This window comes from Taeniopygia guttata, chromosome 12, assembly GCF_048771995.1.
Source record: "Taeniopygia guttata chromosome 12, bTaeGut7.mat, whole genome shotgun sequence".
Lineage (NCBI taxonomy): Eukaryota > Metazoa > Chordata > Aves > Passeriformes > Estrildidae > Taeniopygia > Taeniopygia guttata.
In genome coordinates, this window is record NC_133037.1 from 4,073,853 (window position 1) to 4,101,068 (window position 27,216).

Genomic DNA, 27,216 nt, shown 5'->3' on the forward strand with positions numbered 1-27,216 from the left:
CAGGTGGTTCCTGGGGTCACTCCTCCTGAAGTTCACTGGTGGCCATGGGTATTTGCTTAGGCAGTCATGTTTTCTGGAAGGTTGAGCAAACTTCTCTTTTCAGAACCAAGAAACAAATTATTAGGAGGAAAATTATGTTTTGCCTTTCTTCTAATTGTTTTGAGTTTGTGCAGTTACTCCTGCAAAGCCCAGGAAAGCATGTTTAAATGAAGCAACTGTAAATACCATTCATTAGTAACTTATTTTCCCTTGAGTCTTGTGAAGTGTGATTTTTAAAGACTGCTTTGTCTCCTGAATAGTATTAAGATTACAAGCACATTTTGCATTCATGAGGCTGAAAGGCAGAAATGAAATGATCCTGCATTTCTTCACATTGTTAACTATGTGACTAATTTCAATTAATATGCTTATCATATGGAACTGTTCGTGTTTTATTTCTGAAACACGTGTCGTTGTCGTCATCTCCATCCATTCTTGTCTTTCGTGATAACCTCCAAACTGTTTCCATCCCCACTTTTCCTGAGAGAGCCACGTCCTTGTGCCTGCCCATTTCTGAGCTGATGGAGAGAGGAGCCTGGGCCAGATTTGCTGCCATTGTCACCCCTCTAATAAATGGGGATGAATAATTACCATTGCACTGAGGCAAGTCCTCTTTTAGGGTGAAAATACACCAGCAGGTTCCACACTTCTCTCCCTGCCATTGCATTTTGGAGGCAAAATCCCAGTGGGGTCTCTGGGGCTGTAGAGTGTCTGGGCAAATAATGCAGGTGGCCACTGCCATGTGGGCAGTTTGGACCTCACTTGGGCAGCAAATTCCTCTATGACACAAGGCTGCCTTACCTGCCAGGCCTACATTCAGTCTAATTAATAATGGATGAGCAGTGTTCCCCCCAGCTTCTGTGGGCTCTGGGAAGGTCTGCTGCTTGCACATCCCCGTGAGCTCCATGGGGTCCGCACAGTAGGCTGTGTGCTGCCGGCATGGCAGGCTATGGTTTCTTTTCCTGTGGGGTGGTAGAGCCTCCCCTCTCCTTCACCCAGACCCTGCTGACATCTCCTCTATCTGTTTTCCCTCGTGGCCAGGGAGAAGAAGCAGCTCTCTCCCCCCTCTGTCTGTGGAAGGTATGGGGACTCCAGCTCTCACCAGTTCTCTCTTTTGCCAATGGGTCAACAGGGGCTCCCAAAACACCCCCTCCCCTATTACTGTCTTCCTAGCAGATATTCCTTGTGTTCCACCTCTCCCCCAGTGAATTGCTTAACTGCAATTACAAGTTATCACTGTGGGTGAAGAACTTGAGTCATTATTTTGCCAAGTGCAGGAAATGTGAACCATTCTTTGCATCCCCTAATCACAATGAGTTTGCCGGTTGTTGAATCAAGAAGATAAAAATAATCCTCCCTGTTAGAATAGCTTTTGTAATCACGTGTGACACATAGGGCTGCACATGGAGAGGTCAGCGTAAGGAAGAATAAAAGGGGCTGTGCTTCTGGAGATGCTGCAGTGAGGGCTGGTCCTGCCCTCCCTTCCCATCCCATCTCCCCCCACCCTTTCTCTGGCTCTGCTCGCCTGGGTCAAACTGCTGGCTGGCAGCAAGCAAGGAGTTTGTCCCACGAATGAGGAGCAGGCGAGAGCGTTTGGTGAGGAGTGTGATCGCATGGATTCCCCTCCCACGGGCCAGGTTTGCATCATGCAGACCCAGCCTGATGAATTTTTTTGCTTGGCCACTGCAGCCAGCTGACCTCTCCCCAGAGCAGGTCAAGTGCTGCCGAGCCAGCGTCTGTGGCTGCCCGGCGCTGACACGGCTCGGGGAGCCACGGATGATGTCAGCCAGATCTGGCTGGGATGGGTGAAATGGTTAAATGTCCTTCCAGTCCCTGGGCGCTACAGCCTTGGAAAGCTGTGCCTCCCATCCTGTGCCTCCCTGCCGTTCCAGTGCCTCCCATCCTCACCAAACGCTGGGCTCCTCTGGGGCTTGGGGTTTCTGCGTTCCCACCGCTGCTGTGCTGGGCTGGGACTGTGCTGTCAACATGAGCTAATGCTGACACACAGTAAATATTAGCAGGCAGAACGGTGGGAATCAGAAGGAAAATATTTAACAGTTCATTCTCTTCCTACAAAGATTTCCATTTAGAAAGTTAACTCCAGTGTGCCGCTGCACAGTGTTTCCTTAGAACAAAGGGGAAAATCAAAATAAAATAGTCAGATCTGTAACAGCTAAGGTAAGAATTGAGTTGCTGAGGTTTAAAAAATTCCACATGGAGCGGTTCAGCTCTCAGGTAGATTGTTGCAGCTCTGATCCAGTTAGCACTGATGGCAGCCTCACACATGTCCTAAGGAAAACCAAACTCCATGATGCTGCACTCCAGCTTGGTGCCCGCTCACTCCAGTGGGAAGGAGTTATCAGCTGAGCCAGTTCCAGCTTTTTTTCCCCATTTCATTAGAAACAAAGCCCAAACCTAAGCCACAAAAAATACCCCAAAGCCCGAAACATAATTTCATGAAGCAAAAATAGGGAAAGTACATTTTCTTTTTTTTCAGGGTGTGTAATTCCAAAGAGGGAATGGAAAGCTCCATCCTCTTATAAGCCAATACAGCTATGAATCCTTAAACCCAGATCTAAACTATGTTAAATTTCCCTTGATGGAACCAGGGTAATACCTATCAGAAAGTACAATATTTCAAAGAACCTATAATTGCAAATAATGTAAATGTGGAAAATGTTTTGGAACGAGTGAGTGTGTTGTGCAGTGTATAAAAACGTTAGTCATGGCTCTTCATGGAGTTGTTTGTGTCCTTGGCAGGCTTCAATGGCTGAGAACAGTATACCTCTATACACTACTGCTTCCATGGGAAATCCCACTCTGGGCAATTTAGCCAGTGCGATGAGGGAAGAGCTCAATGGTGCAATGGAGCATACGAACAGTAACGGGAGTGACAGCAGTCCAGGACGTTCCCCTATGCAAGCAATGTAAGTATGGCAGAGGCACGTGCTGCCTCTAGGTCTTCTCCTACCAAGGGTGACTCTGGAGACTCCTGGCTCCTTCCTGAGCTTCATGGATGGAGCAGCAAAAGCAGACATCTGCCTCCATCTGGGAATATGCGTAGGGCAATTTGAACATAAAAGAGCCATTTACCAGCTTCTGCATAAAACTGACCAGTTCAATCCAGTCAGAGAAGGACACGGGGCTTATAAAACTGTTTGCTTGTTTGCAGTTCTCTCCTTTAAACCTTGCAAAACCTCATAGGCAGCTGTGTTTCCTGGAGAAACCCTGTGATTTCTCTCCCCTTTGGTTTGTGCGATGAGCACGGCCCGTGGGGCAGAGCTAGGAAATGAGCTTGTTTGGCCAGTCAAAAAAAAAACCCCACTCAACACAAAACGGTCTTGCTAAGCATTAATGTGAAGGTCTGTGTGATTTATAGATTGCTCTTAAAATATCAAAAGGAGAATTAATAGGGGCATTATAGCAACAGACGGCGGCGTAATGAGCGCGCCTATAACCGCGTGAAGTGACGGGGCGCGCCTGCCCCCTCAACGTGAGCGGCACCCGGGCAGCGGGCGGGCGCAGGAAAGGGTAAGGCAGGAAGGGTGTGATGCCCCGACGGGTGTGTGCGGTATTTATGGGGTGACGGAGTGAGTTTGCAAAGCTGTAAACTCCCCCCTCCCCTCACATCACACACCGGGTAATTGGCGGCCGGTGAGGAAGCCGGAGTTTACAAATCCTGTCGTTCCCAAAGCTCGGCGGAGCAGTTGGGTACCTGTGGGTGACCGTGCTGCCCGTCTTCCTCCTGCTCCTTAAAACAGCCTGTAAAATTACTGGCTGGCTTGCCAGGGCTCACATTACACATTAAAAAGAGAACTAATTTGTAGTCTTCTACTTCAAAGTAATTTGAATAAGGGATTTACAAAAGTAAGTCTAAATCGAAAAGTAGAAAAAAAACATTAACCTAATACCACGGTAGTAATTAGTTGTGAAACTAATTAGCATTTAATGGCAAAAAAGTTTCCCACCTGCATAATGTGTTGTCAGAGGGGAGGGGGCACGAAGGAATCTGAGGCTCTGGATACTTTGATATTGCAGTGTTTTAAATCAGTGCACAAAGTGCTTTGAAAAAAAAATCTTTAAAGATGGCAACATTCATTTTTAATTAATAATTAATTTAAACATTGTCTTTTACCATTTACTTCAAAACATTCAAATAATGTGTTTAGCTTTTCCAGTGATTGTTTGTGCAGTATTAATTATCTCTCCCAAAGTAACGGTGCATGACACACTTTCCGTCTCTCACAGACGGATTCATCTCCAGGCACTTTTAGTCACAATTTGTTATCCTCTGCCTGTGACCACGCAGGGCCGGCGTGAAGGAGGAGTGGAGGGACATGACTTTTCTCAAGAAACAAGACTTCTCCCAAGGGTTTCTCCTGGCCTAATAGACAAGGATGAACGTTTATGATGTTGTGTTAATCCGAGTAATTATTTTTTTGCAAGTTCAAGGCTAGTGCAGTTCATGCACTTCTCATTTCACCTAAGGTTTCCTTGTCTTTGAATAGACTGAGAGGAGGGAAAAATAACCGAGTTGAAACAGGCTAGGACTTCTTCCAGAACTGTGCATAGCTGTGGCCTTTGTTGCACTTAATAATCATCTCTTAGCACATTGATACCAAGGTGAGGGGCACAGAACAAATAGTGGAGAGAGAGGAGGTCGGGGGGAGTGATGCCTCATTTTCATTATTCACCAGAAAATCCAATTTTCTGTTGTAATATGGAAATGATTGTTTCCTGAGTGTTTTCATTTTCTCAGAATTGATAATATATGTGTTCTCTGCTGAACATTTCTTTTTGCTTAAGTAAAATGTGGCCGGGTGATGTTCCAATACAAGCCTCGGAGCTTCCCCATTATAATGGTGTTTCTAAGTAGTTTGAAGGGATCTAAAGCCAGAACACCATTCACACGTCATAGGGTTTACCCTGTTTACTAAATAAAATCATGAGTCAACAGAGACTCTGCTGTTACAGATGCTGTGAAACCTTTTTGTTTTCCATGTTCCTGCTTTGTTAACAGCATGTTCATTCTTTTTCCAGAACAGATTTCCTTGTCATAATGCAAATTATTTTTTAAACAATTTCAGTATATTAGAAGAAACCAAGTTTTAAACTTTATTGTAAGGTTTAAAGGACCTTGTTAACATGACAGCTAAGAAGTCTAACACTTTGGCTGAAGTCTTATTACCGCTCATTCATTTCCTTTTTATGACACATTGAACCACAGCTAGGGTGGGTTTTTTTTCCTCTTCTCTCTCCCTCCTTTTGAAACACTAGAAAGTAGTTGCATAATTACAGCTTGGGGACATAACACTTTCATCCTGATATGCTCCAAAGGTAGCCACAAAGCAAACTACTCCATGCTGTGTGCACCACCAGAACTCAGTGGCTTTAAACAACAGTCAGCTTTATTAAAAACTCCTCTGTTCCCAGAGTGGACAAACAAAAGAATTACTCAGATGTGAAAAGAAGGGGAATCTGTGTTCAGCAAGGTTATTTATTGTTAACCCCTTCTGGAGTCCCAGGCATCTACTTAAAAGGAATGTGCTGAATTTCTGCTGCTGTGAAAACAGAAATGGGAAACCCTTTCTTTTCTTTGCCTTCTTTCCCCCTCCCCTTTCTTTTTCTTGTTGCTTAACCCAGCATTTACCTTTTCTGTAATTCAGCAGACTGAATTCTTCAGTCTCTGAAGGAAGTTTTCCTTCCCCATTGAGGATTTGGTGAGGTGGTAAATAGAAATTCAGACTTAACTTGAGAGGATATGAAAGTCTCCCTTTGCCTTCAAGATTATTTAAGCTTATTTATTTCAGTTGCTCAGAAATGTCTGAGAAAAAAAACATAGATTCAGGAAGGTTTCCTCCTCACATGCCATTTTGTGGTTACATCTGACAGAATACACAAGGAGCTGGAATTTTTTGGCATTGTTTTCCTTGCAGCTCTCTCCCTGGGGGTTGTGTTACCCAGATAACCTACTCATTTAGGGGATGGATGTTTTGCCAAGCTCACTGTCTGATGTTTGTGCAACACGTGAGGTGCTGGAGGAGGCTGGTGTGACTCTGCTCCCTGTGGCTTTGTGGCCCTCTCTGGCTTTGTCTCACCCAGGGTTGTGCAGAGCTTTTCATAACTTCTGTTGCTTCTCGCACCTCAAGTTTTATTTTTTGACTTCTGGGAATCACACTAAACCTCAAAGAGAACCTCAGTTAAAACCACCTGGTTTCACCTGGTTTCATAACAAAACCAGAAGAGGGGCAGAGTTTACTTTGGAAAGGTTTGGTGACCATTGAATGAGCTTTCATAGCACTTAGAGTGGTTTTGAGCACAGCGAGCACCTGTCTAACCTGCTGGCACCTGAGGTGGTGGGGATGCATTGGCAAGGCTGGGCAGCCTTTGGAGAAACTCCACTCCATGCCCCAAGGCCTCTCTGCTGCACGTGACATGTGCTCTCCTCTCCCCTTTGAAAATTTCCCTTCTGTGTTTTCAAAAATAATACTTAAAAAAAAAAAAAAGAAAAAAAAAGCCCAGCAGCGGCAGCATCAAAACCAGAAAGCAAAAAAGCAAGACTTTGACATTAAAACAGCAGTAAAAAAGATCACTGCCATAAAGGCCAAGTAGCACAGGCTTTATTGGGCTCTCAGTGCAGCTGCTCTTTCCCCCCTTTTTCTTCTGTTTTTCATTTCATGTTTTCTCCCAAGTGAGGGGCCCCACAGCCTATTCATAATATTAAGTTTTTCTAGTTGCAGGTATTCAGCATATTCATATTCACTGAGGCCATGAGCTGTTGGGACAGGTAGCACATGCACACTCCGGTGTGACAGTCTCCTGTGAGACTTACACATTTATGCCAATCCTTAACCTCTGATCTTTGAATTGTCTCCTTCCAGTCTTTTCTTTACCCCTCCTTTTTCACTAGTTAGATTAAAAACTGTACGAGCTGTGCTCTCAGTGTGTAATTTTTTCAAAAATTACATGACATGCAGAGGAGCCTCTGTGCTCCCAGAGATGTGTTGATAGGATACATATTAGTGGGTTTGAAGGGAAAAGGTGTGTGTCCATGGATACCGCATCATTTCTCCCCAGCGTTCCTTTGGATGAGTTGGAAGGTGCAGTTAATACTTGAGTATTGATCCAGCACTTTACAACTCAAAAAGTTGAAACAAGCAGGGACTTGAAAGGCATTCGCAGCTCACATTTGAATTGTCTGTAGTCAGCAAGTTAGATACTTCCTAAACTTACCCAGGCTCAAGCCTGAATAAAGAAATAAACAGGATACAGGGGTACAACTGGCTCGCTTAAAGTAGGCAAGGCTGACTTTAGTCTGTCTGTGGATGCTGAGTACATTTTCCCTGCCCAGTGATTTATCCTTGCTGTCTGTCCGTGCAGTGGAGTACAAACAGTGTTGTCGTTGCTATCCACACAAGGCATAAAATACAGTGCAGCTACTTTAAATCATTCATTTTAAAGCAAAGCTGTGCGAGCAGAGGGGGAGTTCTTACAGTGAAGGTGCGTGCTTCAGGTTGTGTGTTCATGTTGCATATGTGAAAGGGTTAAATCAGCCTGCACAGAGGAAAAAAACATGAGTCTTGGAGGTGGATATCAACTCAGTGAGACACAGAGTGGGACTTGAACTCATTAACACTTTATTTTAAGGGATTGCCTACAACATCAATTATTTAGGAAGCAAACAGGGTCTCCATTGCTGTGTCGCATTATTAATACTTGGTAATGTCAATAAAATTCTACTTTCCTATAAAGTCCCACCAACAAGACACTATTGACTCACATGGCTACTTTACATTTCAAAAGCCGCTGAACAAAAAAAAAAAAGAAAAAAGAGAGGTAAAAAAAGGTAATTTGTATTTGTATAGGATTTGTTGTAAATATGATTTACGAACAACATTTTTCAATTGTTATCATACCCGTTTTGAATGACCAAGCCCCATTCCCCTGCGGGTTATTCATATGCTTTGCTGTAATGAGAAATTTGGCAGATCTCATCTTTTTAGTACATCCTTGTGCCCACCATGAGCTGAGGATCATGTTCTGCCTTGTTTACAGCTGACAGTGTTATTATTCTCGTTAGGACTGTGCTTTCTTATCATATTGTTGTGTTGAGCGAGCCTTTTCCTCTCTGTTTGTGTTTCCTGGCAGGGCTTTTCTTCCCTTATTGACAGTTTGTAAAAATATGCATTAATTTGGAGTTTAAAGCATGTATCATGGTGTCTCTTTGCTGTGTTTGCTTGAAGTTGATTAATGATAGAACCTCACTTGGGGTCGTCCTCTGGAGAGTTGTCTCACAGGTTCTGCATGTTAACGAGAGACGCTGCACACACAGCGAGGATGATTAGCCTGGCCCGTGCTGCGCCGAGGCCTTGGCAGGCCACTGCCTTCCCCTTCAGATGCATATTCCACTTATTTATCCAAAGATCATATTAACTTAATGTGTCAGCTGAGAGCGTTTTCTCTCCATCCCAAGACAGAAACCCTATCGAGGTGCTCCTCCCAGAGTGTTTTCCCGGGGAAGCTGAGTGCTGCCTGCCTGGCACAGCCTTCGTGGAATCTTAGAATCATTAAGCTTGGAAAAACCCTTTAGGATCGTTGAGTCCAGCCATTAACCCAGCACTTCCAAGCCCACCACTAAACCGCGTTTTAGGTGCCACATCCACATGTTTTCTGAAGGCTTCTGAGTGCAGTGACTGCATCACTCCCCTGGGTAGCCTGTTCCAATTTGGTCACTCTTTCAGTGGAGAAATTTTTCCTAATTTCTACCTAAACATCCTGTGGGGCAGCTTGAGGCTGTTACTCTTATTCTGTTGATTGTTACCTGGGAGATGGTGCTTGGTTTGGCTTCCATGGCCAGCACAGACATTGAGGGTCTTCTTGGTGACCTGGAGCTCCCAAACCAACTCACCTTTCTCCCCAAACCACCTGCGCTGTCAAAATCATTTCTTAATGAGTAACTTGCTGATTGTCTGTTGCTTTGTTTTCCCAGGCACCCAGTGCATGTCAAAGAAGAACCATTAGACCCAGATGAAAATGAAGGCCCACTATCCTTAGTGACAACAGCCAACCACAGTCCAGATTTTGATCATGACAGAGATTATGAAGATGAACCTGTAAATGAGGACATAGAATGAGTATGTCTGACATCGTTATCCTGAGAATGAAGATTGGAAGAACACGTCAAACTTAGCTGTGAAATCTCTCCATTATTGTACAGTCTGGAGGATTCTCAGTCCACTTTGACAACTATGAAATATGTTAACTCTTAGTGCCATCAAGTATCCCATTTGGGAGTATTTTTGATTTTTCTACTTTTTGTTGAAAAAAGGAATTTGTACTCTGTGCATTGGATGGACTTGTTTGGTACTTGGGATTTTCCTCTCTTACAGTCAACATCAGTGTTGTAAATTTGCTAAACTGATTCACTTGCATTTAGCAGCCAGCTGTGGACTGCAGGTCCTGCCAATTTTGGACACTTGAGGACATCAAACTGAGCATGTACACCTGAACTGCAGATCAAGTCTTTGCCCAGATTTTAAGGATTCCAATGGACAACATATTTGCACAGTACTGCATGTTGATTATCACTGCCTTTACTCCATTTTTTTTTGTTTTGTTGGTTGGTTTCTTTTATTTTTTTTTTTTTGCTTCCATTTGGGATGGGGAAGGCCTGTGTGTGCACGTGTGTGGGTATGTGTGCGTGCGTGTGAGCGTGTATATTGGGGAGGGGTTCAAAGAAAAAATTATCCCAAACTTTTTAATGTATTGCTTTTATTCCCCCGCCCCACTTCTCCTCTACCATTTTAAGTTCTGACCTCAGGCCTCATCTGGGCCCAGGGCCTCTCAGAGGCTTCAACGTTTTCTGTACTTTGTGATGAATGTTAATAGGTGTTTTTATTATACGAAGCTGAATGTCATTGAATTGTTTGTAGTTTTTTCTGTCATTCATTCCAGTTTCCTTCAGATGCCACCATGTTTTCTTTAGCTATGGAAAACATTCCATTTCGGTGTCTCCTTTTTTGTTGTTGTTGTTTTTTGAAAAGGTCCCAAATGCTGCACGATACATGTGGAAGGGTTGTCCAACGGAGAGAGAGGAACGAAGTACTGCAAGAATGAGAATGAATGACAGATGAACATAGAAACACTGTAGGAAGCAACACAGATTCATTCCACAAAGCAGTATTTTTAATATATTCTTGTTTTGTTTAGGTTTTTTGATTTTCTTTGATTTTTTTTTTTTTTGGCAGCAACGGTGAATATTAGCAAATGCCACAAAATTGAACAGCACAAAGAAACATATGCAGCACCAACAGAGTTCGCTTTTAGTAGAGAATGAATAGTACAGTGGCAGGTTCTCGGTGGTTTAACACGAGTTCTAATGGGTCAACAAATCTTTCTGGAATATCTAAGATTACCGAGATGGGCACCTAAACATTTATTATTACAGCCTTATTTTTCTCCTATTGTTTTTTTACATTTGCATTTGCAAATAGTGGTTGGAAAGATGACTTCATTAAATTGTTACTGTACATGGTGATGTTTCACGGTTAAACATCAGTTCAGGATTGCTCGGTGGCGTTAATCTGTTTGAATACAAATTAGATTTCAGATTGAACTTGTTACGGGAGTTAATAAGGACGGGGCCCCACTAATGCTAAAGTGTTAATTTTCAGCTGTGCAAATCCAGTACTGCAGTTAGGATTGTTATGCAATATTACACCAGCCAGTATGGAAACCTCGCCGGAAGAGTCGGGAGAGAGTTGGGAGAGAATTGGCGCCGGGGCTTGTTAGGCAAAACTGGCAAAGCTCTGCAAAGCAAACACGACATACAAAATCTGTTGCCATAGGTCAGTAAACCTCAGTCACCAAACACCTAAACATTTGCATTCTGCAACCACTTTTCCGTCACTCATTTATTTATGTAGGACTGTAGCTTTTTTTTATTATTTCGAAAAGCCTTTCAGAGCTTAATTTATATTCTTCTTTGTACCTTTTTTTTTTCCTAAAATTACCAAAGATATTACACAAAGGTAAATTATGTTCTCTGTTATATGCTTTATCTTATGAAGCCAAATATCCTCTTATTGTTGATCAAAGGAGGTTGAAGAATTTAGAGGGAAATGACAAGATGTGGGCTATTGCTAACCTGAGAGGGAAACTGCTCCTTTATTCTAGAAAATTTAGAAGGCCAAGTAGATGTCTGAACCAAAGTTGTTACTTTTTATTTGCAATTCTTTACAGTGACCAAAATGAAAGTCTGTAAAGAGGAATCGAGGAGAGCTTTTGAGTTTAAAACTAGGAATCAGTGTTACTGGGGGAGCTATGAGAAGGGAGCTGAAGAAAGCAAAGACACAATTATTTTGTGGAAAATTAGAGTATCAGATAAAGGAGGCAGTTTAGTAAAATACAGAAGAGAACAGAAAAGCTCCCACAATTTAACTGGACGACATAATGGTATTTCTAGAATAAAAAGGAAAAAAAAATTTTTTTGGTCTTTGGTTCTACAGATTGTGTGCCACTTCTGTTCCAGGACTGTGCTGGGATGTCTGCTTTAATTTTGGTTGATCTTGGCACATTTACTCAGTTTTGTTTAGTTTTTGGTCAGCATTTTTCATAAGGAAATAACACTCCTGTCCACTCATAAGCTTTGGTACAAGAAATTTTATTGGCAGTTACTTTTATAAAACTCAACTCTGCTTTCTGTTTCAAAAAGACAAGGAAAAAAAAAAAGAAAAAAAGGGCAGTCTGTGGTCATTTGGAAACATTTTCTTTAAAATTATTTTTTTCTTTAGTTTTGGTTTAAATTATATCCAGGCAGCTTCGTGACGTGCCGGCGGTAGCCAGACAGGGATCATGAGAATTGAGCCCTGTGCTTCAAAACTGAGTGGTTTGCTGGTTAGTTCGGTATTCAGAAGGGGGATAAAAATCTGGTAGATTAGTTCATTCTCAGCATGTGTAGCTAGACATGAGTAAAGATAACAGCATGAGAAAACTGTTAGTACGCATACCTCAGTCCAAACTGTTAGGGAATGAGTAAATAAAAAATACATTTCACTCAGTTGCACTTAGTTGTATGTCTTGCATGCTTAGTCTAAAGACTGTAGCAAAAATAAAAAAAATTAAAAAAAGAGAAAAAGAAACAAAAAATTAGAGTTTAACATATCTGGCAGGTGTTGCAGCCTTGCAGAAGAACCAACTGAAAATCTCAGGCTTTACATCAAGCAAACTTCACTATGATTTTTACAATTCTGATTCTGTATCCCTTTGGATATACAGTTGCTTCTTTAGGGAGGGGTTTATTATGTTGTACATATATATCCCACTGTGTCTGTGTGAGCCTTTGTCTTTTGGGGGGGTGGGGAGGGAGGAAAAGGTGGAAAGGTCCTTTTTTTAGATATCATTCCTCAAAAGGAATAAATGCAGACCTGTTTGTCAAAACACCTTTTGCTTTTTGTGCAACTGCTTTATATTAACTATACTAAAAAATAGCTTTGAAAAAAAAAAAAACTACTGTATGTAATGGAATTGCAGAATACGCTGCACATGTATTTTATTTAGTTATCCTTGCTTTAAGAATATTGGATGACATTTGCTGACATGTGGGAGAAAATCCCTGACTTTTTTTTTTCAGCTTTTAAATTGTAACATAGTTGAAAGATTTTTTTTTTTCTCCTGTTATCATTGATCGAAGCATTTTTGTACAGTTTTTGTGTTTAAGCTGGTTTTTTTGATACTTTCCCACCCCTTCTGTTATCTTACCACTGCCTTTTCTGGCTGTCTTAAACAAAGTTCATATATTTGAAAGGAAAAAAAAATCGTTTAAAAAAAATGTTTTTCTCCTGCTGCAGTAAATATTTTGCATGATAAATTCCAGGGTCACACTTTCAAAGTTTATCAGTGAAGTAGTGATTAATAATGGGGAGTGTCAAACTATTGAACTTTTTGTATAAAAAAAACAAAAAAAAAACTTTACAAGGTGCCAAGATGTAAAGACAATTTGTTACATGTTTTTTTTCTCAAAGAAAAGCGTACATTATGAAAGTAGTACCATGTATCAGGTAAATCGCTGTCAGGAATGAGAGTCAAAGCCTTCCTTGTCCACAAAAAAAAAAAAAAGTTTGTAAATGTAAAACCTGTTAGGTTTCTGCATTCAACTAGAAGTGAAATGAAAAAAAAAAAATATACAAAATCAAGGCTTATGTAGAACAAGTGACCACAAAAAAAATGACCTTTTTTTGATTCTCACTCGCAAGAGTCCCGCGGCAGGTCCTGCACCTCCCCTTTCCTGGAGCTCAGCTTTGGGGAGAGACAAGGGCAGGGATGCTGGTTCTACAAATATTGCAGATCATTAGATATTTTATATATATACATACATAAATATATATATATATAAAGTTTTTTAAAATAATTTTGAACTATTGTAGTTTTCAGATCGCCAATAATCTCACGTTCATTATAGCATGGAAAAAAAAAAAAACAAACCAAATGTGTTTAAACTCTTTTGAAATCCTTTGGTACCTTTGGTTAATGAACTCAGAGTGATTTTTTTAGTTGTTTCAGAAGTCATTTAGTATTCTAGTCTTGCGAGGTGAATTTGCAGTTCAGGACTGCATTTTAATGGGCCCAGAACAGGTAACCAAGTATCTTCTACCCATAAGCCTTGATGAAAATGGTACAGTCCAGACTGTTAGCATGGTGCTTCGTGTGTATGTGCTGCCAGTAACAAGATTTTTTTTTTTTTTTTTTGATAAGGCATAAAAGAAACTCATTCCTTACATCAACTGTAATTCCATCATTCCATGTCTGTTGATACAGACAATAAAAAATGTTGTGTAGTCAGTACTAATTACTGACATTATAGCATTCTCAAATGCAATAAAAATGCTGGTTGTTCACACTGGTAATGCAAGTTGCCATGTCCGAAGTTCTTGTTTTGTTGTTCTCCCCCACAGTGACTCTGGTGTCACATCCCATGGTCCCTGATCCATGAGCACCTCATCCATGTCCCTAGCTCATCCATGGATGGACAAATCTCATCTCCTGCCTTGAGTCTCCCCCAGCCACATCCAAGTACAAAATATTTTAGTGGTGGTTTTGTGGACAGTCTGTACAGGGCAGCTGGGTGAGGCTGGAAGCAAGGAAGACACAGTCATTCAAGGAATTAATCCACTTTTCCAAGGAAGTCCTTCAGTTTTGCCCATTGGGCTCACAGGGGGTTATTTGCCTTCTCACTGGACTCTGTTTCAAAGCTTGAAGGAAGGGGTTGGGGTCTTCATCCTGCAGCTCCTTCCCAGTGCAGTGCTCTGATGGGAATGGTGCTGCTGGCTTTGGTAGGAAGGGCTGGGAATGTGCACTGCACCCCTGCCAAAAGGGGTTTGCAGGATCAACCCCTTGGTCCGCAAAACTGAGGAGCAAAGTGCCAAGTGGCACTGTCACCTGAGACAAACTGAAAGAAAAACCCACCTTCTTTCGAGTAAGCACACATTTATTTTCCTCATCAAGTTTTGTAAAGAAAAATAAAATGTTTAATAACTAGCATTAGCAGCAAACTGAAATTTCAGAGGAGAGATTTTTCATGAATAATTCATTAAAATTTCACATCTGCAAGATTAGTCATCCAAATAAAATGCTAATGTCAAAAACATGCACCGTCTATAATATTCTCATCAAGAAATCTTTTTGCATATAATGATAAATGCTTAAATTAGTACAAATGATTTTATAAAAATATTCTATCATAAAATTATACCAGATAACTATTTTTTGGGGGAGGGGGAGGGGAACTTTGCACACTCATTATAGTGTGTCTCCAAATGGTACAGACTGATAAGATTTTAATAATCAAAATACAGAGAATACAAATTCGGCCTTGCTTGTGTGGTGCACTTCCATCACCAGTGAGATTTTAGTAAACTGGAGAGGATTTGTGGGATTAAATTTTCCAAAGTCACGGGCAGAGGGGATTGAGCCAGGAGCCGCTGTTTGGTGTGGTGTGCATCTGTGAAATGGGGGCAGTCAGCTGCAGGTAGGAAACGTGTCCCTGGATGAGCCCAGCAGGGCCCCCAGCCCCTCATGCAGGAGAATGTGTCCCCACACTGGTCACTTGTGTCCACACACAGGCCACCAGCAGGCAGGTCAGGGGCTACAAGGTCATCACAGATGAATTGGCTGCTCCACCTCCCTGGGCATCTCACCTCAAAAAGTTCATTTGGGGTTCCAAATGTCACATTTGTCATCTGCTGACTGATCGTGGGCTTGGGCTTAAGGGGAGCTGCTGGTGGGTGCCACATGGAGCTTGTGCCGAGGAGCTGGCACTGAGCTGAGCAGCAGGACCATCATTTCCCCTCCTGTCCCAGTCAGTGCTGCCTGGAGCAGCGGATGGGAATCTGGCTCTTGGCCACCTTCTGTATCATTTTTGATTAATCATATTTCTCCTCCCTGGCTGCTCCACCACGGAACATCACACAATGCCTTCCTACTCCACCAGCAACAGCCAGCTGGGAAATACCTTTTCCAGGCACAAACGCTGTTTTCTACCACAGCTGAAAAGCACTTTTATTGGCAGTGGTGAGGCAATGCATCTCTGAGGAATTTCCAAAGAAAACTGGAGCCTGTGAGTAGTTTTTCTGGGTTTCTCCTGTCCCAGAGGGAAAAAGCTCAGGAGCTGGAGGCCCAGGAGGACATGGCAGCTGGTGTGCTCCTTGCACACCCACCTGCCTCCTGCAGATCCCATCAGTGACATCTAACTTGGGCCGTGGTCACAGAGTCTGACAAACTTCACATTATTGGTCTAATTCAAGGGACTGGCAATTCCTGGTGCCGCTCACTTGCAGGCAGCCACACATACACACACCCTTCCCTTCCTGACAACAAGGTGTAATTAATTCTTCTTGACCTATTAATCAGGCTCAGTCTTCAGTGATGATGTTAAATGTTCATTTAATGGTGTGTTAATCAGGGCTATCTTTCACGCTGGTAGCAGTGTGGTTAATTCTGGCACGTTCATCCTCACATAGCCACATGCCACCATTCTCCCCAGCAGGGATGAGTGAGGTGGTGGGACATGGCCCTCAGGTGTGTTTGCAGCCTCCATGGTGTCCACACCTCGTTTTTCCCCAAACCCTGGAGCTGGGGCATAGCAAAGTCCTTATTTTTGCCTGGTTTTATTACCTTGGCTAGAGATCCTCAAAGCACACGAGCTGGAAATGGTAGGCAGCATCACCTCAGGCTATTTACCAATCCCTCCTTCTTTCTTCCACGGGAATTTTCTTTGTCAACTTATAGAAAAAGGGGGAAAAAATACCATTTTGTGCCACTTTGTCTGTATTTATTTAGAGGAGCCCAGCGACCACTTTTTATGCCTCTCAGAAGCATGAAAAACATTTTTTTTCTTCAAGTTATAATGTTAATTTGAAGGTAACCGTCCTTTCAAGAATTAATTCCAGCCAAAGCAATAACCATTATTTACCAGAGTTTGACATTTTTATCACTCATCATATTAGCAAATTTCCATTGAAAATGCTAAAATGGTTCGTCATAAGGCACATAACTGCTTTGGCTGTAAAAATGACCAACACAAGTGCCTGTACTCAAACATTAAATTATACTGTAATTAATAAAGACAGTTAAACTGTCTACTAGCAACAGCAATTTAGGTAACCACATTTGATCGGCTATAAATTGTAACTACATTAAAATTCCAGAAATATTAGCAATATGGATTACTTGATGGAAATAGGTGCTGATCACTAACTCTCCTATTTTACAACGGAAGCACAGGTCATGTTGGCCACAAAACTGTGGGCGAAGATCAAGGCTGAGTACTTTTAATCTTGTGAAACAAGCAATTACAAATAGTTGCATCGATTTGTTAAAAAGCTTTAGGTGACATAAATTGTTTCCTGTTTAGCTTATTGCTCTGATACATAAATGTCAGCGAGTATAATATTAATTAGGGTCACAGAACAACAAGGGTCGGGTGATATAGTGTCTGATCCGGGATGTGTCAATCCTTTGTGGAGGCAAGAGCAGCCCCGGCCCTGCCGCGCTCAACGCCTCGTTTTATGTGATGACAAAAGAAAGCAAAGGAAACTGTATTTTAATATGTGAAGTAATTACTTTAGTACTAGTATAATTTTATGGTTTTGGATAAATTACAGTGTTTTCATTCTCCTTCGCTTGCCACATAACATAAAAATCCACATATAGCATCAATAAAATAGAATACTGTTTATAAAGGCTTTCTGCTGCACAAGACCAACACTATTCCTTCTAGCAGATGGAAACTAAGCACACATTTCAGTCTGGTGTGTGTTTCTACACTTAATATTTTTTTTTTTTAACTGAAAAATGGGCTGTGCAGGTTATTTACTTAACATAAATCAAATGTATCATATACACTGTTTCTTTGGATTGGCATCCGACTTAGAAAAATACAGTAAGGTCCTGAAAAATCTGGAGAAAATTTATTAAATATGATTTTTACTGTAATAGAATATTAATGTAACCCAATGCTCATTTCCCATTAAGTTGATCCCTTTTTAATACACACATGCTTTTTATTATTTTGCACTCATGCGAAAATTCCACATTCAGAGAGTTTCCATCTCCTTAGGAATGTCTCTGGCAAAGGCACAGTAAGAAATCTTGCACTGAAAAAAAAAAATTAAATAAAAGACAGCAAATATCGACCGATAAGATGTGGCGAAGTGCTGATGAACTGAAGCAAAAGCCAATGATATAATAAAGGGTAAAAAGGCATTCAGCGCTGCGAGGGGAACAGGAGAAACAATTACACTTTAAACCCCTCCTTCTCACTGCCACTGTACCACAGCGCAGATGAAAATGTTTGATTTGCAACATAAAAGATTCATTAATTACCACTTGAATATTTAAAGCTATTTTGCAGACTAACAGAGGTAGATAAAGCACTGAATTAAAACCTCTAATAAAATTGTAAAAATATTTCTGCAAGTTTACCAGCATCACAATTCCTCCCGGTTTAGGGAGCCAGGCTTGGCTTGCTCAGCAAGGAATTATTTCGGTTTTGAGTGGGTATTTGAGGTAAGATGGTGTGATTGCACGGGGCTATTTGTCTCTCTCTCTCTCAAATGTTTGCAAAATATTTATTTAGATGCTCTCCCTTCACACGTGGTTGCCCTTCATGGGAGAAGTGGTTTTACAGAACAGAACAGTGGATGGCAAATGTGGCTGAGCCATACATTAATTTTAATACATTTCCATATACAGTAAAAACACATCTAATCACAGCTCTGGCCTAATGCTGTCTTTGATATGAGATAGTGTAGGGGGGGGAAATCTGTTAATCCTGTTACAATTACCCTTGTTAGACTTAAAAAAAAAATGGAGCAGTTGCAAGGATGGAGAAATCATGCCAATGGTAGGAAAGGGTATCATGGAAAGCATCTCTCTGTAACCTTGTGGTACACTCTGAATTTACCCCATGGAGGCTGATCTGTTACCTCTGGGATTATGGGATATTTCGTTGAAATTTGGAGACTATAAAGAAAAAATGATTGGTACCCACACAAAAAGCACACTGCAACTTAAATAAAAATTAAGGATATATATTCATTTGCACAACTTCAGCCTGTGGGCAATACAGCCTTAAAGGGCTGTGAGCCCCTCACCAGGCAATGTAAACCTTGGTGCCTCAGGAGCTGAATCTGACACTTGACAATTGCGTATGTTAATTTTTACCTGTTTGCATTCAGTTGGCAGCCAGTTGTTTTTTTTTTTTTTTAAAAAAAACACTTTCTATTTTTAAACAAGTGACTGTTTGAAATCCACCACAGTGCAGTTGGGCTTGATTGCAGGCTGAGGGTTGAAAGATACAGCAACAGCACTTTTAACAGTATGTTAACGATGATGAGTAGAGCCAAAATGTATGGATTTAATTAGAGAAAAACAGTTACAGTTCTTTCTCATTGTCATTAATTTATGCAGTGAGCCAATGAAATTCAAAAAAATGTCCAGTTATATTTGGATGCACTCTTTACACAGCTATTCCCGTTATAATTGTTGAGTGTCCACACCCGTTAAAAGGATTTTTAAATCATTCCTCTGTACTTGGCTGCGAAATGCCTGATTTCAGATGTTCTGGGTAGGTCCAGAGTGCCCCAGGAGCTGTTGCCAGCCAAGGGACCCCTGTCACATGCAGCACTGTCTGCCATCACCTGGACCCCACCTTCACCAACAAACCATAATATCCAGGGCAGTCACTCCCAGTCCTGCCAGAAAGGAAAGGGCGTGCTCAAAATACTTCAGGCCTTGCCCTTGCTTATTGTTTTTGGAAAGTCTTTTGTTTTCTTCTTTTGGCTTTGGGGTTTTTTTGTTGGTTTTGTTTTTTTGGGGCTTTTTTTTTGTTCAACCCGCTAGTTAATGTTCATTTGGGCTGGGCACAATAAAAGCCTGAGCCTGTCAGTTTATATCACACGAGGGGAGGAGCAGTTGGTGATGTTTGAAATATTTTAGACTTTAGAAAAATTCTTGTAGGTGTATTTGCTGTGTTAAAAAAATGGATTACTCCTAGTAGTTTATAAATAAATTGATGTCTCCTAGCAGTTTATAAATATATACATATATAAAAATATATATATATATATATATAAATATATTCCCACATATTCTTTTAATGTGCTTTGATATGTATATAAGAATGAGGTTATGCTAAATAAAAGCCTACTAAAACTTGAAAAGGGGGAATCCCAGGCACTGCAGACCTCCCCAGCCCCACCTTGTTGGGTACAGGCACCCATATGGTTATTAGGGAATGGCAGGAGCTGGCCGTGACCTGGCAGTGGCTCACACCACTCTGCCTTTAATTTTGAGAGTGGTCCTGTGTATTCCAACAGCAAACGTGCACACACAAACATCCATCACATTTTTGGCTTTGCTGCCTCTGTAGGCAGGCAGGAGGGGAAAATTGTATTCACTGGCCATGAAATGAATTTAAAACAAAAATCAGAGAAATAAAAAGTGAAGTTTTTTATTATTTTGGCAAGCACTGGGGTTTATTTTTCACTTACTTGTTGGGCTGGGTTTTTTTCCCCTGTTTCCTAGACGTACTGGACAGACTTGCACTGTGCATAATTGCATGGGCAGAGTCTGGAGAACTTTCCAAACACATGATGTTTATACCTCATGCTCACACTGGCTATTTTTAAATATGGCTACTTTCTGCTGCATTTTCAAAGCCTCTCCCAACACCTCATGCAGTCTGGAGCACTCTCACCTGTTTACACCACCACCAAGTGCTGGTGAATTCAAAACAAAAACATCTGATAAAAATCAAATATTATGTTGCTAACTGCCAAGTTCATTTCCCCTCAGAAGTCCGTCTTTAATTATAAAACCCGCATAACCCATTTCCTTTGGTGTGCAGAAAGGTGTGTAATTAAACTATCAGCATAATACCTTTCTACATGTAAAACCTGCACTTATGAACTTTAACTGCTGAATAAAAACTCCTATTACATGACCATTAAGTATTATGAATAAAGCAAGTCATTGTAGTACTTGATTAATTTTTATGCACTAACCATTGTGTTCTGCACAAATTTGGTTTCTTTGGTTTCTTTTTTTGGTAGGTGCCCCTTCTCTCAGCCATCCTGGTGGATCAGTCATCTCCACCCACGTCTAAGGTTGTCCTCCATCCCTCCATGCTGTTCTCCTGCCTGTGGCCATGCCCAAGTCTGTGTGGCCTTTCTGTGGTCATCATGGAGAAGGAGTGAGTTTTGCTCTGTCTCTGTGATATCCCCAGTGGAATCACAAAGTGATTCACTGGAATCACCCAGTGGTGCTGTGGCCAGAGAAAGGAGCACAAGGTGGCAGTGGGACCAGGTTCTTTCTGTGGGAGAACTTGGTGCAGGGCTGACTTCCTTGTCTCATCTCTGAATGGGTTGGGGAGTTACTCTCAGCTGGGTGTTTTTTTTAACTAATAAGGAAAATCAGATTTGTCTTCTTTCATGTGGATGTGGCAGCAGACCCTCAGAGGACAGCCTTTCCATGCTGCTCGTGCTCCTGTTTATAGGACCCCAGAAGCTTTGCCTCATATCAGTTCCTCCATCCCTGGTCCTCCAAAAATGTCTCCACCAATATCAACCTCTTGCCAAGTGAAGTGGGAAAGGAAAAATAAATATCCCAGCTAAAACCTGTAACTCCAAAACCCTAATTGTCAGCAGGACCGAGTATTGCCAAGATGCTGAGGAGGATTCTGTGGTGCTGGTGCTGGCTGCCAAGGAGCCTGCACTCCACAGCCCACAGGACATCTCCAGGACACCTCCCACCCTATGTGCAAACATTCAGGCCCTCGAGCCATTATTCATCAGCTCCTTGCAGCCACACTCCCGTATGCTGCCTGATGATTATATTGAGACTGATCTTTGAAGTCTGGAGTCAGGAAGTTTAGCTCAGTTATAATCAATAGCATTTCCAGCTCTTGGAAATCTGCACTAAGCACTCAAGGCAGCCAGCCCGCATTATGTCCTTGTCATATGTATATATTTGCATGTTCATTAGCCATGTAGTAGCACAGCTGTATGTGGTTTCATTTAGCTTTTAATTATCTTCTTTGGGTTAGTGTTTTCATCTCTACCAGACTTAGCAAAGAAAAGAAAATCACTTAGGCAAAATAAATGCTGCTGAGCAGGTCTGGGGCAAAGAGTGCTATTTCCTTGTGCATCCTACTGTTCCATTGCAAAAGAGGTGTTTGGTTCAAAAGTTCCAACTTACATTAATAATAAATCTGTCTCTTCATTTCCCCCATCATTTGCTTATCTTATTCAGGTGGTTGTGGGTGTAATTTTTCATTTGCAGCAGGTGTTTTTTTACATATTAGATAAACTCCATCCTTACAATCCTTGGCATGGATGTTTGTGTTTGCTCCAACAGCTGCTGCTCCAAAGCTCGCTCGCACACAGATCAAGGCATCCTCCTCTTTCGATGGAAGTGACTCATGCCTCAGATGAGCTGAAAAAAAATATCAGCTGCAGACACCTGCATTCATGCTCTGGGTCTAAAAGTTAGGATGTGGGTTTGAGCTAATTTTGTGCTCTTCAGGTTCTTATATGATACCCTTTATTTTGGTTTCTGAGAAATTTCCATTAGTAAGAACAAAACAAGGTGACTAATTTCTGTGCTGAACTTTCTTCTCCTTTCCTCCCACCCCGCCCAATAAACAAAGGAAAAAAAAAAGTGATTTATTTCATTCACTTCAATTACTTGTAACAAGGCCAGCCCCAGGGTCAAAGGCTCAGAGGTCATCTTTGGTTTAACAAGCAGTGAGGTTATCTGTGCAGACTGGGGTAGGATGCTGAGTCCCTCCTCCTCAATGCTCCTGTCCCTTGTGTGCACAGCACCAAGGCCTCGAGGAAGTGTTGATGGAGAGGCCAATCTTATTTCACAGGAGTGACAATGAGAACTGACCTTTTAAATATGCAGTGACTTGAGAGCAGCTGTGGCAAGGAGTGAAGGATGGTGCTGCAGGAGTGCTGCTCACAGAGCTTCAGCCAAATGCAGCCGAGTGCTCTTGGTACCATGGGATGGATGCTTCCATGGAACTGCCTGTCATGCTCCAACCACAACACAATCTCAGCTCTGCTGTCTGAAATTAGAATTTTTTTTATTTTTTTTTTTTTCTCTTACAAACGTAGTGGAGTAGAAACACAGACATGGCAAGAACCTGGAAGTCCTCCACTGCTGGCTGTGTCACAGGGCTGTGGGCTTCTGGAGGATAGCACTGGTCTGCTGCAGGGGCAGCACCACCTGACTGATCAGGTGTGATCACTTTGTGCTCTTTAAAAGAGCCCCTTGAATCAGCTCAGGGCAAAAGTCACCAGTTAAAAAATGCCCACTATACAGGTATATTAGTCCACCTTCATCCTTACCGTAGAGGTGATCTCTAACAGCTTCTCATTGTTGAGCAAAACACTTATCAGGTGGATGAGCTAAACCAAGACCTACCTGGCTCTTTCAGTAGTGGTTGCTGGCATTTTACTGCCTTTCACAGTTTTTTCCTTCTTGGTTGAAGGAGTGAGATACACTCGGTGCTGATGCAAGGAGGCAAAACTTCACTGGAGCTGACAGTTCTGCTTTCCTGTTACACCAGTGGTTTATTTGGAGAGGAATTCCCAAGTGTCTGTTGGGGAATTGGAGCCAGGCACCTGGGTCCAGATGGTGTCTTATCAAAGGGTGATAATTGTTCATGAATTAGACTCCTCTGCATCATCTTCCTCTCACAAACCCAGAGTGATGTCTGGAGTTGGCCTTTGCTTGCATTTCAGGAGCTCTCCTGTAGCAAGCAAAATATATTTTTATAGTTTGCTTACCTTGACACTTCCAACATTTTCCCAGCAAGCTGAAGGTGTAATTAAATGACATGCCAGATGCTGGTGTGCTTTATATTATACCACCTCTCAGCTGGGCTAGCGAAAGGGAATGAATGGAGTCTTAAGACAGCTCTCCTATAGATAGTTATTATCTCTTTTCAATAAAGAATGGGTAAGGTTGAGCAGAATGTCAGTAAACCTGTAATTTTCTAGCCTTTCAGTTACCTCTGTTCTTCTGATCCACCAGTGATGTGAAGTTTTGTTGTACTTTGTTCCATCAATTATGGCATCACTCCAAGAAGGTGGCGGGCTCCTGCGTCGCATATGCATATTTATGATAAGGTATGTTCTGCTCTTCCTGTTGTGCCTGAAACCAGGTGTTCTGGGCCTTTTGAGGTGGGTTTGCAGAACAGCCTCTTTTGGGCAACAAAGCTGTTGGGGCAAAGCTTTTTAGCTCTAGGCTGAAAAAACAAAAGCTTGCTGGGAAAAATGACAGCAAAGGTTCATAACTTCAAACTTAAAGAAACAACATTATTTTTGTAACTTTAATAATAGGATTTCTAGAATGCATTTGCTTATTTCAATGTATCTGCTACCTCAGAAGATGGATCTGGTGTATCTCTTGGCTGTTGCACTCAGGTTTTAAACTATACAGTTTTCAGCTTTGCAGGACACCAGCCCAGTTTTCAGAGAGATAAGATGTTGGCTGACACAAAACAAACTTGCCAGTGAGATTTATTTACTTACTTGGAAGTGGAAATGTTGTTTTAATAATCCAGCCAGCCCAGGAGTGGAGGTGTTGAACATTCTCATGGCTGGCCTGGAGAAGGGTTTGCTGTAGCATGGTGTGGTCCTCCCTCTGCCAGAGAAGTGTGCTCTGCATGGAGGGCAGGCAGACCAGCCAGGGAAGGAGAGAACTGCAGGAGCAAGGACTGTTTTTCTTTCCCAAACTTTGACAATTCTTCATCTAGATGTTTATATTTATCAAGAGCATGTGAGACATAATGTTTTAAGACCAATATTTTTAATGGGTTGGTGACTCCTGGTTGTCTGGGGAGTCAATGACACTGGCCAGCCCCAGCTCACAGAGCACTAAGTACACAGGCAGCCAACAAGGTTCTCCTCTGCTCTTTTGGGGTGAGATGTTCCATTTGACAGAAGAAAGCAGCAGCCTGAAACTTTCACATGCTGTCAGTTCAGTGAGTGCAAGGCACCTCTTTCAGAAGTGAGGTGTGCTCATAATTAAAGATTAATTTACTAGCACTAAACCCAAAGCTTTCCTCAAAGTCTACTGTCAACACACACGCTCCTTTTCAGTGACATTTGCATTTCTAATTGGGTCTGCTTATTACCAGAAAGCCTCTGCAGATGAGATTTACTTTTACATATTTGCTGGTTGCTCTCTTCAACCAGTGCTCAGCAACTGATATCACCCAGTCTCTCTTGTAGGGTGTGTGTGCCTCTGAGTGGGCACAACTTCACCCTACCAGATGGGCAGGAGCACGGGCATGTCAGGAAACCACTGTGTGCCTCAAGAAGATGCCTTGTCAGTGAGAAATGCTGGAAAGGTCAGTCTATATAGAGCAGCCAGACATTTACAGGAGCAAGATCAGAAACAGAGAAGGCCAACACTCTGCTTTTGTGCCATGGCTAATGTTTTCTCTGTTCTTCCAAACTGGAATATTTCTACTTCAGAAGATACATTCAGACTTAGAAATCTTAACAGAGATGTGAATTACTTGCCTTCTCTAACTGACTGATTGGTATTTTTTCTTTTTTCCTGGAAGAACTGATATTAAGAACTCTATTTAACAAGTTGTAGCACGACTTTTACGCCCTTATGAATGGGAAATCATTAAGGAGTGGGCTTCCATGGCATGGTGCTCCCCATTCCTACTTCCTGCTTTGGGGCCGGTATCAAAATCCAAGGGCAAAGTCCCGTACACACCATGAAAGAGACTGCCTGCCCAGAAGAGATTGTTGCTGGAATAGACAGGAAAGAAAGGAAATATTATTATTCCTCTTTAACAGATGGGAAACCAAGGCGCAGAGAGTTGAAGAGGCTTGCCAAAAGTCAGACAGAAATCTGAAAACAGCCAGGAACCAAATCCAGGTCTGCTGAGACTCAGGCCAGTGCCTTAATCACTCGACTCCTCATAGTTATTATATTTCTGCAGTTGTTATTCACTAGGATAGACTATGAAATTTCTGCCTCCAACTATAGCTACAGTGCTCCTACAGCATCTTATACCCTCCACGTAATTCTTCTCCTTTTTTTCCCCCTTGCATGTGTCAAAAAGTGCCTCTCCTCCTACTCCTGCTTGTGAAGATGTAGAAAGTGCTGTAGTTGTCTGCAGAACCTTCACAGGGCTGCTGTGAAAACCTCCCAAACTGAGATGCTCAGTCCCCTGGAAAGGAAGAATTTGTAGGTACTCCCACACATTCCAGCCCAAAGCTTGGCCACAGACCCCTGCACACAGCTCAGGGCTGGAGGAGTTTAAGCAAAGAGCTTATGCAAATCCTCTCCTATCCATCATGGAGGGGAGTCCTTCATACTTCAGGAATGATGGGAGAAACAATCTATCGATATTCCGTAATGAGCATAAATGCCCTTTATAAATTGTTTCCCTTTTATTGACTCTAAAGCAAATGTAGCCATGAATGCTGTACGTTAATACATTTTATACCTTCTAATGGTTTGATGGCCTCATATATCCAGTAACGCTGAGAATAATCATTAGATTGTAAGGAGTGCAAAATATGTTTTATCACTTGAAAATGGAATTCCTTCTTGAAAGGTAAAACCAGTGGTAGATCATTGATTTGAAAGGTCAGGGTTAAAAAGCTTATTAACGACTGGGTTAAGCTCTAGTAAAATTCTTTGTTTTACTCAGCTGTATGAAGCATTTAGCTAAGTGAGACTCTTCATTAGGACATTAGTGCTTTTATACTAGCTCTGTTAGGTAAGAATCAGTAATTTCCAGCTTATGTTCAGGAAAAAGGCATTGCAAGTGGCACACGCTCCAAATAACCCCAGGTGAGACATGGTCATGGGTGCAATGGAAAAACAGCTGCTGCAGCATCCAGGGGTGTGTGCAATCCCTGCCTCTCCCTGTCCTGGTGGGGACCCCCAAGCAAGCCTTGGCCAGGCAGATTTATCAGGTTATCAGATGTATCAGGTTATGATGTATCAGCAGATGACCAGGCAGAAATGCTCGTTTGGGTTCCAGAATCCACACAGTTGTGTCAGGGTGCCACAGTGCAGAGTTAGTGAGCCCCAGTTCCCTGCGGGGCTCTGGATTAGCTAAAGTATGAGTTTCACAGGGCTGCAATGCTTCCTGCCTCTGAAACAGGGAGTTTCTGCCCAGGGAAAATGTGCCTGTCCCTCTCACCACTCCCTAAAGTCACAGCACATGGAGAAAGGCTCTGTATTTTGGGTACACCAACAGTGCCATCTCAAGCTCATTGTGATTGCCCTCTGTCCCTCTCAGCCATCAAAGAAGCAGAGAGACAGATCCCAGAAGCAAGGCAGGGTGGGACCATGGCCAGGGATGCTGCTCGAGAGTGATGCGAATTTTTGGGATCACATGGGAAATGTGGGTATTTCAAGGCACACATGAGCAGAAATGTTCATGCCAGATGAAAATAAGAAAGGTGGTTGCCCAGCCTCACACTGTGCTGACACAGCTCACTTCTCAAAAAGAAGTGGAAATAATTAGGAAGAAATTCTGACCTATGAGGGTGGTGAGAACCCAGCACAGATTACCCAGAGAAGCTGTGGCTGCTCCATCCTGGAAGTATTCAAAGCCAGGTCAGGTGGGGCTTGGAT

The 27,216-nt window shown here is 42.1% G+C and overlaps 1 protein-coding gene and 1 long non-coding RNA gene across 31 annotated transcripts in view; one reads left to right on the forward strand and one right to left on the reverse strand.

Annotated features, from left to right (window-relative positions):
- Positions 1-13,943, forward strand: part of FOXP1 (forkhead box P1) — a 422,694-nt gene extending 408,751 nt beyond the window's left edge. For 21 of the 29 annotated variants that reach the window (XM_041718651.2, XM_030282743.4, XM_072934618.1 and 18 more), the window contains 3 exons: positions 1,081-1,119; positions 2,800-2,966; positions 9,029-13,943. In XM_041718651.2, coding sequence (XP_041574585.1) covers positions 1,081-1,119; positions 2,800-2,966; positions 9,029-9,173 — 351 coding nt within the window. In that variant the 3' untranslated portion in view covers positions 9,174-13,943. 29 annotated transcript variants of the gene reach the window in all.
- Positions 13,944-17,135: 3,192 nt separating this feature from the next.
- LOC115496979 (uncharacterized) lies at positions 17,136-27,214 on the reverse strand. Of its 2 annotated transcripts, XR_003962521.4 has the most exons (3): positions 23,613-27,214; positions 23,023-23,350; positions 17,136-22,029 (listed from the first exon to the last, which is right to left on the reverse strand). It is a non-coding gene; the product is annotated as an uncharacterized lncRNA (long non-coding RNA). The 2 variants fall into 2 exon arrangements; XR_012057992.1 differs by having other exon boundaries at positions 23,023-27,214.
- Positions 27,215-27,216: the final 2 nt, after the last annotated feature.